This window comes from Micromys minutus (assembly GCF_963924665.1).
Source record: "Micromys minutus genome assembly, chromosome: 5".
NCBI lineage: Eukaryota > Metazoa > Chordata > Mammalia > Rodentia > Muridae > Micromys > Micromys minutus.
This window is the reverse complement of record NC_137974.1, coordinates 21,729,298-21,744,421: the sequence shown is the minus strand read 5'-3', so window position 1 is coordinate 21,744,421 and position 15,124 is coordinate 21,729,298. Positions and strand designations below refer to the sequence as shown.

General features: G+C 33.8%; 1 protein-coding gene across 1 annotated transcript in view; it reads left to right on the top strand.

Moving 5' to 3' along the window:
• Positions 1–15,124, top strand: part of KLHL1 (kelch like family member 1) — a gene marked incomplete at both ends in the record, with an annotated part of 384,888 nt that overhangs the window by 322,465 nt on the left and 47,299 nt on the right. Inside the window, 2 exons of the mRNA XM_080917315.1 lie at positions 1,872–2,034; positions 14,143–14,355. Coding sequence (XP_080773441.1) covers positions 1,872–2,034; positions 14,143–14,355 — 376 coding nt within the window. The remainder of the gene's footprint in view (positions 1–1,871; positions 2,035–14,142; positions 14,356–15,124) is intronic.

Genomic DNA, 15,124 nt, shown 5'->3' with positions numbered 1-15,124 from the left:
CTTAGAACAATAAAAAGAGAAATAGATTGTTAGGAGGCCAGTGATTCCTATTTGCAGGTAGCATGTACCAAAGCTTTTAAAATGTAAAAACTCTCATTATAACCTTGTAGCTGTGTCAGGATATGAGACCAAAATGCAAAATTCAGTAGCATTTTTATATACAGGCAGAATGCTGTATATAAATGCTGGCAGAAAAAACAAGTATGAAAAGCTATTCTTAGATAATAAAGTTACTTCAAAAGACATTTGTGTGGGACAAAACCTGATCAAAGTCTTGAAAAGTTTTACAATGAAAACTTAAAGATACTGAAAAAAATTGGAGCTAACAAAAGCCCAAACTATACGTTCAGTGATTTGAATAATATTATGGAAATTGGTTTATTACCAGAAGTAGTCTATAGTTTCAGTGCAATTCTCTTCAAAATTTGAATGACATTCACCACAGAAATAAAAAATAAGATTCCAAATTTTATATAGCAATCACATATAAATCTCAAATACCAAAATCAATCATGATAAGACCAATAATATCAGATATGGAATATCAGTACATACCTTAAGAAAAAAATAACACATTAATTTACATGTTTTTTTTACTTTAATGCAACCATTCAGTTAATAGATAATTTATGCTACTGTTAAGTATTGTAGGTCTCTGTGTGTCTCTCTGTCTGTCTCTGTGTCTCTGTTTCTGTGTCTCTGTGTCTTTCTGTATCTGTCTATCTCTCCCTCCCTACCTCCTTCACTCCCTCCCTCCCCCACCTTTCTGTCCTTTAAAAGAGTCCCACTATATAACTTAGACTGGTCTGGAACTCAGTGACTTGATACTAATTCTTCTTGCTAGACTTCAGCTTCTCTAGTGCTCAAAGATAGATAGATAGATAGATAGATAGATAGATAGATAGATAGATAGATAGATGATAGATAGATGATAGATAGATGATAGATAGATGATAGGTAGATGATAGATAGAAAGATAGATAGATAGATAAATAGATAGATAGACAGATATAGGTAGGTAGATAGGTAGACAGATAAAGAAAGCACTAAAATTCATTACAATTATTAAGAAATAGTGTAGTTCTTGTCTGGAAAACCCATAACATAGTGTTATAAATCTTGATTTTTTTTAAAGAACATAGTACGCATCTCTGCATGTCTTATACATGTTTCCTCAGTCTCTGTGTGTTCATCTGTGCATCGGTCATATTGGTTTAGAGGGCCTTGATGTTTCATGTCCTCTAACCCTTCTGGTTATTATACTCTTTCTATATCATCCTCCCAGGGTTCTCTAAGCCCTGATGTCAGAGTTTGACTGAGAAATACTCTTTTAAGCTGAGTGTTCTGAGGTTTCACAGTGTCTGTAGGTGTGTCTGTGGGTATAAATTGGACTTTATAAACACCAGTATTTTTTTTACAAATTTTCGTTTTGTGCTGTTCATTCTTGCCCTTTACTATGCTATAAAAACTCTGTTTTGCTCGCCTATTTGTTTGTTTCCCAAACAGACAGACAGAAAGAGAAGAGAGAAAGAAGGGAGCTGTAGTTGACTGGTTGGAGAAATTGGGAAGATCTAGAAGGAACTGGGGGCATGGAAACCACCATCACAATAATGTAGCACACACACACACACACACACACACACACACACACACACACAAACATACAAAACCAAAAAACCCTTATTTGCAATTAAGAAATGAGTAATAAAATCCATAAAATAGAAAAGTAATTATTTGATAGTTTCAGTTCATATTTTCTTAGCATAAGGACTCAGCATGAACCTTATCTTCATAACATGTTCCACTTTACAATAAGATAGATATTGTTAACTCCATGCCCATTGTTTTATGTTTTCTTTGTGATACTTTAGGAGTGACTGTGCTTGAAGGGCCTATTTATGCAGTGGGAGGCCATGATGGCTGGAGCTATCTGAACACAGTGGAAAGGTGGGATCCCCAGAGCCAGCAGTGGACATATGTAGCCAGCATGTCCATTGCTCGGAGCACTGTTGGAGTGGCAGCGCTGAATGGCAAGTGAGTAGATATTTCTGTAATGTTCTTATAGGTTAAGAAAAGAATGTATGCGAGAATTTATGAATAATCTTTAAATAATGGTGCATAAGTTTACCATAGAAAATAACCTAATTTTTACACCAATTACTTATCCAAGAATTATTAATTATATGATACAAATATTATACTTTGAGTAAATATTTAAGTAGTCTTCATAAACTAAGATTTAGGTTTCACTGTGATTTTTGTCTATGTCTGTCCTGGTTCTTGTACTTTTCCAGCTGTCTTCTTATTACCTTAAATTTTGAATTTTCAACATAATGACTATTTTACACTAACATTTTTATACAATATAGTTTGTTCATGTTTTTTCATTATTCTAACTTATCTCATAACTTTCCTACTTTGTTATAGTGGGCCTCTTTCTCCCCAACAACATACACACACACACACACACACACACACACACACACAAGAAAAATCAAAGTTAAAAGCAAACATAAGACAAGTTAAGTAGTTCCAAAACAACAGAAGTTTCCCACAAAAATAAAACAAACATGGAATTCATTTTCTGTTGGCCAATTACTCCTAGGCATAGAGTAATTTTATATACTCAATTTCACACCTTTTGAAAAAAAAAAAGTCTGATTTTTTTGTTTCCTACCAAATATCAAGTACACAAAGATTCTTGATTAGAAGTGAGACTTTGCATCCACTTTTTATTTGCAGTGCTGGGATTTTGTTGGTTTTGACCTTCAGGTCTTGTGAGTGTGTCAGTTTCTGTGGGTTCATGTGGGTTTCATCCCTCTGGTTAAGACACTGTTTCCTAAGAGTCATCTACCACATTTGGCTTTTATAATCTCTTTGCCTCACCTTCTGTATATATGCCCAAGCTATTAGTTATCCCATTTAGCACAAAGTATTATAAAGCCATTCAGTTCACTGCACACTGTCCAGTTATAGGTCTTAGTTAATTTCCACTTACTGAAAAAGGAGGGTACATGGGGATTTCATGATGCATCCATGAGTATGGAAGTAGGGGGTTATATGTCATTTGATTTCTCTTGCTTCAGTAAAACAATAGTGATGTATTTTCTCCATGAGCTGTCACATTCTAGGCTCATGGCCACATAAGAGTGCTCTATATGATATCATTGTAGACATTAAATCCAATCAAATGTGTTTTTTTTTATTTCCATAACATTTGTATTAGTATTGGACCAGTGAATCTGGCAGGCAGGTAGTTTTTGCAAGTGACACATTTTTAATGGCTAAGTGACATTGATAATTACTTTTCTCCTCTGATAGCCTGCAAAGCACATTCCCACACCAGGAATGAAGTAATGTGAATTGTCCACTGGGGTACCAACACAATTTCTTCAGTGTTCAGTGAATATAGAAGGAAACATTCTCAGTAAATCCTTGGGAACAGAATTCAACAAACAACAAAACAAGATATTTATCTTGATCAATTTGGCTTCATTGTAGTGATACAGTGTTGGTCAAGATACAAAAATCGATAAAGAAAATTCATCTTATGAACAAACTAATAGACAAAATCTGTATTGTTATCCAATTAGATGTAGGAAATGTATTTTACAGTGCCCCTTGATAAAAGTCCGGGAAAGAAGAAGAATAGAGGAGACATGTCTCAGAATAACAGTGGCATTTTAAAGCAAGCTCAGAGTCACTGGAAGGAAAGGCAAAACATATTCACTAGAATCAGAAATAAGAAAGGATGTCCACTCTCTTCACACCTATTCAATGAGCTACTTTTCACCAAAATTATTGAAATAAATACTTATATAAACAAATTAACTGCAACTAATTTTTATGAAGTACTTTTAAAAAATATTTTATTCATGCATTTTTACTACTGTTGTTCTCCAAATATCTCATAATTTTACCAACATTCCATTCTCTATATTTGATTAGCTCTGTGATTTACTTAGTGGTCTAGCAAGATGGAAGACTGCAGTCACCTTGCTAGTCAAGAACTTTATCATCTAACCTGATATGGAATCAAGGCACATAGTGGGACAAGGGTGCTGTGGGATATGTCTTTCACTAAAATTTTTTGTACAGACCTGGATTTGATCTGCAATAAGGTCCCCAGCATAGTGCCCTTATTCTTCACTGATGTATCATTCGGTGTGTGATGATTTCGGTATTCATAAAGAGGAATGGCATGAAAAATGTAAGCCTGTTCATTATAACCACCCCAATTTCATCATTTTATTTTTTTTTAAATTTAGGTTACCAATCTTACTTACTTTCCAGAGCTCGTTTGAAGATATTTTTGATGATAGTTACTTAAAGTGGTATATTTGGTAAGGAAAATTGTGGAAACTATTTCACACTCTTAATGAGTATCTGAGCAATATTTTGTTAGAAATAACATATTTGAAAGCTGTTTGTATTTTAACACAAAGATTCCAGGTAAAGCATTTGCTGCCTTGTATTTTGATGATGTTTAAGTTATTGTAGGCAGGTTTATATTAGGCCTAAGTCATACTCTTAATGACATTCATATAGTTTTTTGATGTATAAAGTGATTTTCAGATGAATATATACACATGTAGAAATCCACTAAAATATTACATTAAGTAGTTAATTTTAGTTTGGAAGAAGTATTTTTATATGTATCATTGTCATATTTTCCTTGATTGGTTTCTTTTAATCTTCTTTTGCTTTGGTATTTGTAATTATATAAAATAAATATGAAGTACATATTTTAAAATAATTACTACAATATCATCATTAAGAATTAAGCTGTATGTAAATATTTCACTCTCCATTTAAATAAAACATGGAATCTTTTAATTGAAATATTTTCCACTGACTAAAGGAGTATGATTATATTAAATGCCTGTGCAATCTAAGTGTGTGATGATGTTAATTTTGTTAGAAATGATTCAATTTATTCACATTGCTTTGTATATTTTGACTATTTCACTTGTTAAATGGTTGTTCATCTACTAAATGTACAGAACAAAAGTGGAAATTGCATTATTAATCTCTATATAATACAATATTTGTATGAACCCAATATGTTAATTTATTTAATTTTTGCTCATAAGTTTTGTAGGAAGAGAAACATACACTAAAATAAAAATGAAATTTTGTATCTGCCTTTATAAAAGTGATATTTAAAACTTATCTTAGAGTTTTTGTGATAGCTAATTGTTTTTCTAATGAATCTGTTTTTTATATGTTACTTGCTACTATTCCTTTGAAGATTTTGATATCGCCTTTTGGTTGCATTATATGTTCAGTGTTTTATTTTGTATTATTTTCACTTTTGTACATCTGGTGTTTTGTATAATACATTATCCTAATTAGTTTATTACAGCATTGTACAGTTGAACACACAGGCATTGGTGTTTGAGTTTACTACTTATTTCATCACACATTCTTTTCACTATTTGTGTCAGAGCTATTTATTATGAGTTTTTTCCTAAATATACTTATATTTAAATATAATTAAAACACAAAACACATCCATACACACACATGTACATATGTTTATTGAAAATATTCTCCAAAGTGACAGTAATATATGCATTGAGATTCCAGTCACAGGTTTTGACATGTAAATGAAATGCATTTATACACTTTATTTGTATCACTATTTTTTGATCGCATTTATTACACAAGTTAGCCATTCAGCTAACGTATATGCTATCTTTTAAAGATTCACTTTGCTGCAGTAGTATTTGCCAAATGCTGAGATACTAATATCCTGATTCTCTTGATTCTATCTTCAAATTTCGAGGATTACAGACATCTTTAAGAGTCACCAGGAGCTTCTGTTCCATTTGCACTGAATATTGACCTTTACTTTTGCCTTTTTTGAAATCTGTCATCCTATACTTTCTACAAAATGCTTAGGAACTGACTTTGTGATTCACACATAATGAAAAATGAGCTAGAGCTTAGCCCAGGTGAAACCTGTCTGATTCTTGGCAAGAAGGGAAGCATGCCAATATAATTACACAAGAATATACAATGGAAATAACATAAATTAAGTTTACCACAAATGATGAGACACCAAAGTTTGCACCCACAGCATGCTACGGGTCATATACCAATGTAGAAGATAACTTAAAACAAAGACACACATTTGCTTAATAACATTGCATGTGTTCTAACTTACCAAATGATATCTAATTTCTCAAACGGTGCATCAAGTCATTATTTGCTTAAAGGAGTTGCATGACTATGAAGTAAACCAGCAATGAAAATGGTGGCCTGGTAAAGCTTGCCGCACAGACACCATCCATGAAAAGACAGACAAGTACCAGACGCTATCAGCTTTCAGCTTACTATTTGTTTCTACCAGTTTCAGTCATGGAAAATGTTTTCTTCAACAGATGCCATATTGGCTTCTTGTTTTTGAAGGCCAATCCAGTCTTCAGCCTCATTGTATGCCACAGTGTTCTGGCCTCCCTGTAGTATTTAGTCATTCTGCCTCATGAATCCCAATGATTCATGATTTGGTTTTGCTCATCTATAGACCTTCTCTAAATTAACCTTTCTATTTAGATTTCTCCACTTATCTATAATAATTTAGACACTTTTTCAAACACCATATTCTAGTTCCCTAATTCTTCTCATTATATACTCTTCTAAACTGAATGCCTGCAACACCCTGTGTTAATAACTAGCTAATTCCTCGGTCAGAATGAAAAGGCATTGCTTATGCTAAGTATTCACTCAAGAATTTTCCCAAATGATTTAGGATTGCTGTATCTGAATTGTAGATGACATATCTCATATCATTGGCTAGTTTCTAATAACCTTGTTTAACATTTTCATTTTCACTGAGACTGATTTTAGCCCATATCAGGTTAGTGTGTGTGTGTGTGTGTGTGTGTGTGTGTGTGTGTGTTCTCAAGACACTTACTTGACTGATGTCTGTCATTTGTCAGTCCTAATACAGAAAACCTTCAGTGACAGTATTTTTGTTTTTCAGTGACATTTCTACAGATGCGTCTTCAGTTAAAAATTTATAATGTAGAAAATTTAAACTATATATATATATATATATTCTGCCTGGAGATCTGATTGTATTAAATAGAAATAGGAAACAGCAAGGAAAAAATGCTGCAACTCCAGAAGGACTGGCAAGATAGTGTCAGGGGATTAGGTTCGAAGTATCCATTTACTAGGTTTGACATTCAGTTCTCCTAATGTTTCAAAATGTGGTGAATAAATCCAAGCTATTTTGTGTATTTAAAATACAAGGTTATAAAAAGAGCACATTATAATGAATAAAGCTTTGTGAGCTCTGTCTGGATATAGAGTGCAGCCTTGCATTTCATCCATGTGTGGTAGGCACCGCAAGTCTAAGGCTGGCTTTGTATCAAGTGCCAAGATTTCTTAGTAGGCGGAAATAAAAACAAAACAGTCACCCACCTGCTGGGTGCTTAGTGAAACCCAGAAGTAAGCAGCTCACAGGAAGAGGTTCACTGAGCAGAAGAAGCAGTGGCATTCTGCCCTGTTAACTAGAGGTTGTCTTGGCATCAGATTAAATTATTTTCCATCTATTAAGGGAAAAGGATTAAACTATTCCTAAATCTGTCTTTGAGTCTTTACCCTACAACTTGTCATCCTAATTATTATTACCTAGAAGACAAGCTACCTGAAGGTTGTATTAAAGAAACAAATATGATTCCTATGTGTGTGTGAACATGTGCATTTATTTATGTGTGTATGTATAGATGTATACACATTGACACACATATTATCTACTTGGCTAAACTTCAAAAATTATATTATATTTCTATAGCTTTAAATAGGAAAAAAAGGTAAAAAAACTAGGTATAGGATACAGATTAACAAGAAAGTTACATTTCTTCGTTCTTTCCCTCTGTCTCTCTATCTCTGTCTCTCTCTGTCTCTGTATGTCTCTCTCTGTCTCTCTGTCACTTTCTGTCTCCCTCCCTCCCTCTCCCTCTCTCTCCCTCTCTCTCCTCTCTCTCTCTCTCTCTCTCTCTCTCTCTCTCTCTCTCTCTCTCTCTCTCTCTCTCTCTCTCTCTCTCTCTCTCTCTCTCTACCTCTGTCTTTCCCTTTCTTTGTTACAGTGTGGAATTGACTCCCAGTTCTGGTCCAACCTTTGACTTTTCCACAACCTACACCTCCTCCCCCTCACCAGTCTCCATGAGGATGTCACACTCTCATGCACCCAGTTAGCATTTCATTGACAAAAAAAAAAAAATCAAATGTTGGAATTACGGAATTTTTGGTGGTAAAAGCACTTGATTTTACTGTTAAGGGAAGGTAGACGTAGCCCTCTACTTAAAATAAAGAGCACATAGCACATATATGCCTAGTGTTCATGGACACTAGAGATCAAGAATTGTTTAGGTTTGTCTGCAAGTTTCTTTCTAAGGACAATGTACTCTTTTGTTTCTCTTTGTGCTGTTTTGTATCACAGCTTCCAATTGTAAAGTGTGTGCCATCATGCATGGGTAACCCAATGGCTTGTTTTCCTTTGACAACAAAGACACAGATGATTAGTCATGCATAAGAACACCTGAATAAATGAGAGTTTTCTAGAGTCTCACTGGTTATGAATTTTTATGTGTCTACAGTCTTGAAAAAGCAAGGCAGTAAGTAGTACAGTGTGGAACACAAAGTAATTTTAAAGCCAATTTAGGTTCCCCCAATCTGTTGAAATTCTTCTCTGTCTTCCATCCAGCTCTCTAATTTGGTACTACCTTGGACCAGAATATTACTAGCCAATACTCTGTGGGTATTAAGTATGAATAGATATTTTTCAACAAATCACTTCATATTCATCTCATATTTTCATAGTAAAGCAAAACTCATGCAAGAAAATTTCATTAGGGCAAATACCAGATTCTTTATCTAAAATGAAAGTATAGGCTCCCTTCAAGAACAAATTTTAAAAGGTCACTTGAAGCTCCCTTCATAAGATTGATTAACATGTCCTAAAATCAGGACCTCTTGGGCGTGAAGCACACATAGTAGTTATGAGTTCTTATCTCATTTTTTCCCATCATCATTAGGAAATGAATGAATCTAAACAATCAGCATAATATATCTTGCTTTTAATTAACAGTGTCTTATCTGTAAAAACCTCGGATATTGGTTTTCTGCTAGCTTCTATAACCTGTTACATTTTTTAAAAGACTTAAATATCACTATTTTAGCAGAGAAGTGACATAGCTAAACATAGAAATCAGAACATGGCTGTTGTAAGGCTGTAATGCCAGAGCACAGGAGGCTAGATCAGGTTTACTGTGGCGTCAATGTCAGTTTTATGTACATGACATGAGAGTAAAACTGCAACTTAAAGATGAAGATTAAATAAATGGACAAAGTATTTGTGACATCTTAATCCAAAAATCCAAATCTAAACATTCAATCCTATATCTTGATAATAGAGGACTTACTGCTCAAAGCTGTTGTAGCATATTTGATAAAATATAAAATCAGTAGTACTTTCTTTAATAGGAACATATTAACTAAATAGGAAGGCATTGAAACTTGATTCTGAAAGATTATATAAAATCATCTCTATACAAATTAAACACAGAATTAATATAAGATAGTAGAGAAGAGTCAGATTTTTGCTATTGTCTGCAAGGCATAAAACTTCACTAAAATTAAGTATGTTTGTATTTCCGCATCTTATGCCAACTCAAGCATAATGATTCCTAAGGGTTTTTTGGTTTCTTTCTTTCTTTCTTTCTTTCTTTCTTTCTTTCTTTCTTTCTTTCTTTCTTTCTTTCTTTCTTTCTTTCTCTCTTTCTTTTTTTTTTTTGGATTCAGAACACAATCACAGCTCCATATATTTACCTACAAATCTCTTTCATTCTTCATCTGTCTATTCCTTCTAAGTTCCATCCCTCCGTCCCGTTGTTCCCAAGCCTCTGTCACATTTTATACATCACCTGCTGTTATGCTTCATCACCTGCCTCTCTACACCTGGTGTTTTTCTTGTGTGTAACGCTGCCCATCAATTCTTCAGCCTGCAGATTTTACTCAGCTTTCAATGCTGCCTTGAAATCTTCCGGTTTCCTTTCTTGCTGGGAAACTGTCCATTGTCACTTCTTCTGGTGTCGATCCACCTACCTCAGCTTTAGAATCTCTTTGCTCTTCAGAGTCCCAACATCTAATGTTTTTTTTTTTTCCTCTTAAGGAAAAAAAAGTATCATCTATACTGTGATTCAGTTGATTGGAAAAGGCTTCTGAAAGGATACGCATTGTTACTGGTTCATTAGAGTCTGCATAGGATAGCACTATTCTATCAGCTCAAAATGTGTAATTTCCATACTTTAAATATTATGTTAGGGCCAAATGTAATAAATTGTTTTTATTTAATTTTATATCTTAGTTCTTGGTCATTTAATATTTGCTAAGAAATTAGGTAAACTTAATTAACTAGTTATGATCACCAAATTTAATTTTTTTAAATTTTTCATTAATTTCTTTTTTTCTGATGTGGAAATACAAGTAACAGATTGTATAAAGCATGAAAGGAACAATAAACAAAAATATAATTTATCTCTAATAAATCAGTATTTTTTCCAAAGGTCATTTTTGTTCTAACTAGTCTATTTTCTGCTATACATATTTCAAATATCTGGTATTAATTTTATGTTGTTAAATCATACTAGTTATTTTTTATTCTGTTTAATGGAATAATAATGATAATAATAAAATAAATAGTATAATACAAAAATAATTTTGCCCTTAAAAGTATGGACTTATATAAATAAATTCTAAGCTGATGTATGGCATATCTTACTAAGTATCTACATAAATGTATATAAATAAAGTTTCTTTCATTCAGTTGTTAAACACATTTCTTTAATGTATATACTATTTGTTACAGGATTTAAAGCATAGGTAACTGTATCAAAGAAGTTGATGACATAATTTGAACTTTGCAGAAACATTTTTTCATGTGAATTTTTTTAATGTGCTATAATTCAGACGAAGGAATGGCTCAGAGGTTGAGACACTGACTGCTCTTCCAAAGGTCCCGAGTTCAATTCCCAGAAACCACATGGTGTCTCACAACCATCTGTAATGTGATCTGTGCCCTCCTGTGGCAGTCAAAACACTGTACATAATAAATAATTCTTTAAAAAATATACCATAACCCAAAAACATAATTATTGGAAGAGTTGCAGAATGAAAGTGTTTTGAATCTTGTCAAGTGTTTTTATTTGGTGTGCAAGCATATGGCTTTTGTCCTTCATAATGTGAATTTGGTATGTGCCTAACAGGGATAGATGGTCTGATTTAAACTACTCTGCCCATTTAATGTGATGATGAATTCACTTCACTACTTTCTACATTTTAAAATATATGTTCTTTGAGATAGAACCTATAATTTATCAAATTGTGCTGGCTTTGCTGGCTTTTGTACTATAGTCATTGAAGGACTCTAAACTCAAGTTGGAAAGTATTTCTCTTTTGGGTTTTGAAAAATTTTGTATGATTGGTAACACTTGTTTTCTTTTTAATAAATTGGTTTTATTTATTTACATTTTTAATAATGCTACTTCTCTGTGCCCCCTCTAAGAGTTAATTACTTTTATTCTCTCTGTGTGTATCACTCTGTGTATCTCTCTGTATCTCTGTGTGTCTCTGTGCTCTTATTTTGTGTCCCTCTCTCTATCAGCTTCTGTCTCTGTCTCTATCTCTTTGTCTCTGTCTCTGTCTCTGTCTTTGTCTCTGTCTCTGTGTGTGTGTGTGTGTGTGTGTGTTTGTGTGTGTATGTGCACATGCACACACACACATGTATATATGTGAATATCCTAATGCATTCTTATAGTCCCAACCTTCTCTGGAGGTTAAAACATGAATGCACTGTTCAAACCCTGATCATCCTTGTAGAAATTTGATACTCTGTGAGGTATCATTTTAGAGATCTAGTAGATGCACAGCATCATTTTTTCTTCTTTTGTAGATTATGCCATGCTCTGAAATATACATTTATCATTTTCAAAAACTAAAATATATTAAATCCGACATAATATTTAACAATGTTTTATGTTATTATCTATGAACATAGCAAGTTATTGTTCTAAGTTTATTTATATATGTGAATAAATAGAGAAGCTTAAACTTAACATTTCTTTTGACACATTAGGAAAAATTGTGATACCTTCTTCGTGTATTGCTAACTAGGGACAATGCTATATTCTCTACACCTTACATGTAGGTAATTATGCCATACTTCTACCAAGTATAGTTGCATTTTTGGCATTACTTCAGGAATATAGCAATACTTCTTTTGGGTTAGATGTTCAACGTAAATGAATTGGAAGTAAATGAGTTCAGATTTCATCGAGTGTTAAGGATGATAAAAAATTCTGAGGGATTATTTTACTTGGTTGATTTTGCAAGCTAAATTGTTCATTGCCTGTCATTTATAATGTTCTTACTGCTTAATTTACTCATTTTATATGACAGAGTCAGCAGACTGCTTCTGCTTAGTCAAGCAAGGTAGCATGTCAGTCACAGCGAGCACCCCAGCCTTGTATATCATGAAATTCTATGTGAGAGACAGAAGTGGCCTTTTAAAAATGTATCTATGATTTGGAATCAGCTTAAGCACATACTGTAGCATTACTAAAGAATATTGGATTGTGGAGTTGAAAGCCCAAAGCCTCCAAACTGTAGTTTACAACAGAGTGCATTTTTTTTTCTATGCATTTATTTTGAAACTAAAAAAAAAATGGGGAATTAAGTCTATAAGAAGGTTAAGAATAATATTCATAGTTTAGAATCAATCTGATAACACAATATTGAGATAAATACATTATGACTCTCTTTTCTTGATGTTTTCACTATGGGAATTGTCTGCAAGTTACCATCAGAAGTAACAGCTACATGCCCTGCAGCTACTATTCACCCTGATTAACTCCAAAGGTCAGAGCAAGCTCAATTTTCTGCTCTCCTATTGTGAGTTTTGCTGCTCCTAAAGCTGTATTCTGTGTTAACTCGGTCTCAAACCCTTGCTCTTTTATATATCCATAGACTCTGCTTGAATCACTATTGTGACCTTTCTTCTTGTGCAAATGTCATTTTCTTGGTGAGATATTTTTTGTTGTTTACTTAAACTTGCAAACATAATCTTCATACCTACCAAGGCACTAATGACACTGATTCTAACTTGTACCACTTAGAGGCTTCTGCAAACATATCTCTTTGCTTGGTGTGTCCTTCTATAATGCATCAGAAGAATTAAAGGATTATTATTTTTAACTTTGCCTAGATAATGTATGTGCACATACATGAAACAAAAACACACATACATGTGCACACACACACAAACACACACACACACACACACACACACACAGAGAGAGAGAGAGAGAGAGAGAGAGAGAGAGAGAGAGAGAGAGAGAGAGAGAGAGAAAGAGAGATACACACTAAAGTTCTCATGAATTACCATATGATGAAGAATGAGTATGTTGAAAGTGTTAGACAGTATATTTTCAGTCATTTAATTTCAGATGTGACAGAGAAGTAATTTTTGGAGATTCCTCTTCTATTTCTTTGAATAAATATCTAGGAAAATATTTAAAAACATATTTGAAAATGTAGACCATGTCATAGGAAAGAAACTATAGTCAGAGGACTGCGATTATTTTATTTGGAATCAATAATCATATACAGATACAGCATTGCACAGTCATAGTTTACAAGAATAACAATAGGATACTCTGACTCCGGTTGTCATAACAACCATCTTTCTTATTGTGTATGCTGTAGTTTAAGTAAACTTAACAGGAATTTTTTGATACTGGCATGAATGACTAATTCTAAAATTTACACTAATTTTTCTGACATTGTTTTGTTGACAGGACCAAAAGATGAATTATTTCTCATTAATCATTGAACAATCTAAATATATATTTAAGGAATGTAGGGTTAAAATGATTTTTATCCTAATCAAAATTTTAAATGTCAAGTTTTCTATAGAATGCTGCACGTTACACTAACAAGAATTCCATCTATATGGTTATCTTCATCAGGGTCTTGAAGTTTCCATTTGTGGCTTACACTCTAAAATCTGGTTTTAAATTAAATTGTTATAGTTTCCAATGCAAATGTTAAACATTTTTCTGATTGTGGTTTCAGGTTGTATTCGGTTGGAGGTCGAGATGGGAGTTCTTGTTTGAGTTCAATGGAATATTATGATCCTCATACAAATAAGTGGAGCATGTGCGCGCCGATGTGTAAGCGGAGAGGGGGTGTTGGAGTCGCCACCTGTGATGGTTTCCTTTATGCAGTGGGTGGCCACGATGCTCCTGCTTCAAACCACTGTTCCAGGCTCCTGGACTATGTGGAAAGGTAAGCCCTAAGGCCACAGGAACGTGCCTTATGCTTCAAGGAAGGTAAATAACACTCCTGGAACCGCTCTCATAATTGATCCCTTAACTTCCCATGTACCTTCCCTACGTTCTTTCTTCATTCCTCTTCATTGCCTTCTCCAGCATATGAACACGATTTTCCATTTGATTTGTCCATCTTGCTTCTTGTTTCCCATTAGCGCAAATCATCAAAAACGTTTCCTTATGGTGCTTAAATGCCCTGCACGTTCCTATTGAGGCATTTGCGAAATGATGGCTGGTACAAAGATTTGCCATTTGTTAGACAGTACAGTTTGAAATTCTTTTACAAAATTGTTCCTTAATCAATTTGTCTTTGTATAAGTTGTTATATGACTTCAAACTCTCAAAGATGGGTTATGAGTTTCTTTGTATTGTAACAACATTTGAAAGCCAAACTGAATATATGCTTCCTGTAACACTAGTATATGTTGGAAATGTAGATGGTCTTTACTCATTTATATTATTTTTTAGTTTATTTTACTTTTACACACAAGTTCCACATACCATACCTCCTCTCCATCCCTCCTGTGTCAGTGAGGATGTCCCCACCCCACCACTCCAGACCTCTAAACTCCCTGGGACCTCCAGGCTCGCCAGGCTTAGGTGCATCTTTTCTGAATGAACCCATACCCGATTGTCTTCTAATGTATATGTGTTGGGGGCCTCATATTAGCTGGTGTATGCTGCCTGTTTTGGTGATCCAGTGTCTGAGAGATCTCTGGGGTCCA